Raw genomic sequence first — 5,000 nt, forward strand, 5'->3', positions numbered from 1 at the left:
CTTGCAATGGTCCACAGCAGGGCGTGTATGAGAGAACAGGCCTCCTGTTCCCCAATATAATCCTGCTGCTTCAGCTCCACTCCCTGCTTCAGAAAGGCAGGTGAGCCACTGCGCACAGGTACGAGAGAACAGCTCGGCATCATGGGAAGCCTTCAGATCCCGCTGCTGTTTACTGGCACCATCTTAGATCTCTATCAAACTGGCCCTGCTGCCTGTGACCCAGCCTCCCTGAGACGGCCCTGCTGCCTGTAACCCAGCCTCCCTGAGACAGCCCTGCTGCCTGTAACCCAGCCTCCCTGAGAGGGCCCTGCTGCCTGTAACCCAGCCTCCCTGAGACAGCCCTGCTGCCTGTAACCCAGCCTCCCTGAGAGGGCCCTGCTGCCTGTAACCCAGCCTCCCTGAGAGGGCCCTGCTGCCTGTAACCCAGCCTCCCTGAGAGGGCCCTGCTGCCTGTAACCCAGCCTCCCTGAGAGGGCCCTGCTGCCTGTGACCCAGCCTCCCTGAGAGGGCCCTGCTGCCTGTAACCCAGCCTCCCTGAGATGGCCCTGCTGCCTGTAACCCAGCCTCCCTGAGAGGGCCCTGCTGCCTGTAACCCAGCCTCCCTGAGAGGGCCCTGCTGCCTGTAACCCAGCCTCCCTGAGACAGCCCTGCTGCCTGTGACCCAGCCTCCCTGAGACAGCCCTGCTGCCTGTAACCCAGCCTCCCTGAGAGGGCCCTGCTGCCTGTAACCCAGCCTCCCTGAGACAGCCCTGCTGCCTGTAACCCAGCCTCCCTGAGACAGCTCTGCTGCCTGTAACCCAGCCTCCCTGAGATGATTCTGCACATACTGCTCACTCCTCCATCATAGCTGACGCTTGTGTTGAGTGCAGGAAGGTTTCATTCTGCTGGAGTGAAATCTGTAGACCTCGGATCAAGTCAAGGGGCCTGCGTCACGAACGGGATTCTTGAGTTAGCCCCCGGAGCAGAACCCCAAACACTTCACTTCTGCCGGGTCTTGCCATGGCCTTGCCTGGAGGATAAGGTGCTGTCAATAGAGCACAATAGAAGGTGAGTCCATCGATCAATTAAAGCAGTTAATTACGCAGTTGAGTGCTGAGTGACAACAAAACCCAGCACACCCTGTGGGCCTCCAGGGCCAGGAGTGAGGACCCCAGCACACCCTGTGGGCCTCCAGGGCCAGGAGTGAGGACCCCAGCACACCCTGTGGGCCTCCAGGGCCAGGAGTGAGGACCCCAGCACACCCTGTGGGCCTCCAGGGCCAGGAGTGAGGACCCCAGCACACCCTGTGGGCCTCCAGGGCCAGGAGTGACGCTGCATTATACTGATACCGGATCTGCTCGGTGGCTCACTGTCTGGAGGGACCCCGTGGTCTGGTACTGAATCCACCGTGGCAATACGGTATCAAATGACAGTGACTGGCAGCCCATGAAGGTGACACATAGTCTGGAAGGGTAGTGACCTCTGCTGGTTGAACAGGCACCCGCAAGTCAACGCACTCACACACTCAACACACTTAACACGTCTCACTCACAAACTACAGGGAAATGAAATAAATCAACAAATTTAGCTGAAGCTTTTATCCAAAGCAACATACAGTTGATTAGACTAAGCAGAGTACAATCCCCCCTGAAGCAATGTGGGGGGTTAAGGGCCTTGCTCAAGGGCCCAACAGCTGTGCAGATCTCATCATGGCTAAACTGGGGAACCATTGATCTTCCAGGTCCCAGTCAAGCACCTTATCCACCAGGCTAAAGGCTCCTTAGCCACTAGGCTACAGGCTGCATCCCGATGAGAAGGGGGCAAGGACAGGATACCTGCATTTACACGGCATCGTGGGGATTGGTGTAAGATAACATTACAGCGTTCACATTTAACAGCTTCTGCTATCCACAGAGACACATTTTTACTGAGAATCCATATGAACAGCAGGACACACACACTGAAGCAGTTCAGGTTAAGTATCTCACTCAAGGGGGCAATGGCTGTGTCCTACCTGGGAATCAAACCAACAATCTTCGGATAACAAGCCAAGTTCCCTTTCCATTTTACGACACAGGGCTTTAAGAGTATTAACTCATTAAGAGCATTAAAAATTCACACACAATGTTGATTTTGTGCACTGTGGGCTAATTTTGTTTTGTTGAAGAAAGGCATATTTTCAGAGGAGTTCATTAAACTTAAAGTTCTAGCGAACCCGGATGGCAGTCACAGTATATTTTGATTGCAATTATTTTTTGCAACCAAATTATAGCCCAATTCTTGCTTTTTAAAAAGGGGATATTCTTAGTACCACTCACAGATCCTTCTGGGGCCTCCTGGTATTGCTGCAAGGTGAAGTTGTTAACGATCCACCTCGTAACTCTCAGATGATATAAAGTCATGAGATGCAGGATAGACGTAATGTACACGGATGGGTAATAAAACTCAGGGAAGATATTTTTACATAATCATTTCTGAGCTTCTTAAAGAATCACAGGCTTCAGAGAGCAAATCTGACGGGTTTTGGAGTTAAACTGCAGAGACATTTTGCCAAAGTATTAATGTTTCCTGCCAACCCAGAACATCAGGGCATTTTCTGCCAAAGTGTACAAAAGCACTGCACTAATGACTTCTGAAGATAAATCCTGAGATCCCTTATTTCTTGTGAAAGTGTCCACACTTTTTTCACTCTATGTCTCTTGGGAGATCAGGCTGATGGTGTTCACAGTAAGGCAGGTAGAGGTGCATTCGGTTAAAAAGAGAAGACTGGATTGACGAGATTTCCTCATCCTTAAACATCACAAACTTCAGATGGTATTAAGGCCCATCCACACAAAGAACGACAACCAAAACGATACCTATAAATACGTACTTTTAGAAATAGTTCTCACTCAAGTTCATGGCGGAGTCCACACCAGAACTATAACCACAACAACACTGACGAACGATATGGTCGGGATCAAAAACCTACCGAATAGCGTCACGTTCAAAACGGCAGATGACATTACATTACATTGGCATTTGGCAGACGCTCTTATCCAGAGCGACGTCCAGAGATGACATAGCCGAGAAACTATTTGTCGTTCCTCAGTGTGGATGGACCTTTAATGCTTCAGCAGACTTTGCAATAAGAACAGCCATTTCCAATAATAAACATTTTTCTGAAGACCAAGTTTTTAAGTATGGAACTGCATAATATGCCACAATTACACTTCAGCGGCTTTCGCTTAACACTTTTGTGGAAATAATGATTGTGAATCGTTAGATTAACGATGCGAAGAGAGAGCACTGCTCGTGTTCGTGTGACGGTGAAACAGAGACTGGCTGAAGGCTCTTGACTGAAGAATAGACGCTTCATTCACGGTTCCCGCCGTTAGCGAGCGAACTGGAGCAGCGACTAGGGGTTTTCCCTCTCGAGACCAAGTTCACACCAGGACGCCAGACGGCTGTGCTATTACCGAAGAAGAAGAATAGATTCCCAGACGATCAGCAGTGTTGCAGGGTGCTTATTTTCTCAAACGCGAATCTACGTTCATCTGGGATGAACGCACTAGCAATTTAAGCCAGCAAATCACAGGGCTACGTGACTTAGTTGACGTCAAAATTGATACTGACAAGATATTTGATTGAAAGAAATGATCTTCAACATTATGCGGTGCCGAACGTAAACATTTTCAAAAACATTCGGGAAAGTCAATCCAGAACACCGGACATTTAACATAAATGTGTTGTTTCTTTATGAAATAAAGATGCAATATAAATATTTTTAAAATTTCTCCAATAAAAAAAGCACTCCTTTGGGAAAACACGCATTTCGTATAGGAGACCAAAGTCTGCTAGAACAGCAGTTGAAATTCTGACATTTTTATTAAAGATGCAATGGTAAAATTGCCACCGAGGTGGAATTTGTCAGCAATAAGGGAATGCAGTTTTCATACGAGTCCAAGACACGGAAAGTTTCTCGAGCGGGTCCATCTCGCTTCTTACTCTGCAAGTCGCTAAACCGCGCAGTCGGCTGTAATCCTCGCGGGATGTAAACACATACTCGTCCAGTGGGGATTTCAGAGAGCAACGTCTGCACCCATGTGACCCCAGCATCTCCCGGAGCCCGGCCCTGTTGCCTAGCAGCCGAAACCGCTTTATTTGGGCGTGCTTAACGGGCCGCCATCGCTCTCCAGGATGTCGGGGTGCTCCTTCCAGAACGGCTCCCCGATGAGGTCACAGTGGTGCGCGGACACTCTTTTGCGGCTCTTGGTCACCGTCACCTCCTTCTCCTCGTTCAGGACCCGGACCTGCTTGGTGGTGGTCTCATCCGCCTAAAAAAACGGACACATTCGTCAAACAACCTGAAAGGTCCCGTAGTGTACAGCTCTCCCGTGTTGTATTTCAGGTCCTGATATTCACGAGTTTTGTGTGGTTTTAAGTCCCAAAAGCAATCTCTATCTAGTTTTACATGTCTATTCTCCAGCGCCTCTCATGAGCTTTACCAAGAACCGGCTGTTTTAGTGACTGTGTCTATAAGGCGCATTGGTATCATTTCACATAGCAAGGGAACTGTCATTTTCCACCATACGGGACCTCGTATGAACAGAGAAATTACACTTACAATGTGACAGGGCAGAAACATCCACCAGGCCTGCAACTACAAGCTTACCTTTTCCCACACGAGGGCCGTGCCTTTTCTGTGAACGAGGGGTTCATTATTGTAGTTTATGTCGAACTCCGAGAACAAAATCTCGTTTTTATCAGCTGCCAAGGTGCCCTGAAAGGGACAAAAATCACAATCCCTAAAACGAGATTTTACCAAATATTATTATTATACTATATTACACTATTACACAGCCATCTCACAGCCAGCGGGACAGAACAGCTGAACCTGTCACTCCCCTGGCAGCAGGTGTGCAGCTGATACAGGGATCCTGAGAACAGGACTCTGCACCTCATGACAGGCCTACAGATAATAAACTGCACACAGCCTCACCACTGCAATGCTCTGTGCTACACACACACCTGACGGGGAA

General features: G+C 49.1%; 1 protein-coding gene across 1 annotated transcript in view; it reads right to left on the bottom strand.

Moving 5' to 3' along the window:
• Positions 1–3,827: 3,827 nt before the first annotated feature.
• Positions 3,828–5,000, bottom strand: part of LOC133125254 (probable tRNA(His) guanylyltransferase) — a gene marked incomplete at its 5' end in the record, with an annotated part of 3,282 nt that continues 2,109 nt past the window's right edge. Inside the window, 2 exons of the mRNA XM_061237026.1 lie at positions 3,828–4,295; positions 4,634–4,741. Coding sequence (XP_061093010.1) covers positions 4,119–4,295; positions 4,634–4,741 — 285 coding nt within the window. The remainder of the gene's footprint in view (positions 4,296–4,633; positions 4,742–5,000) is intronic.

This window comes from Conger conger, chromosome 3 (assembly GCF_963514075.1).
Source record: "Conger conger chromosome 3, fConCon1.1, whole genome shotgun sequence".
NCBI lineage: Eukaryota > Metazoa > Chordata > Actinopteri > Anguilliformes > Congridae > Conger > Conger conger.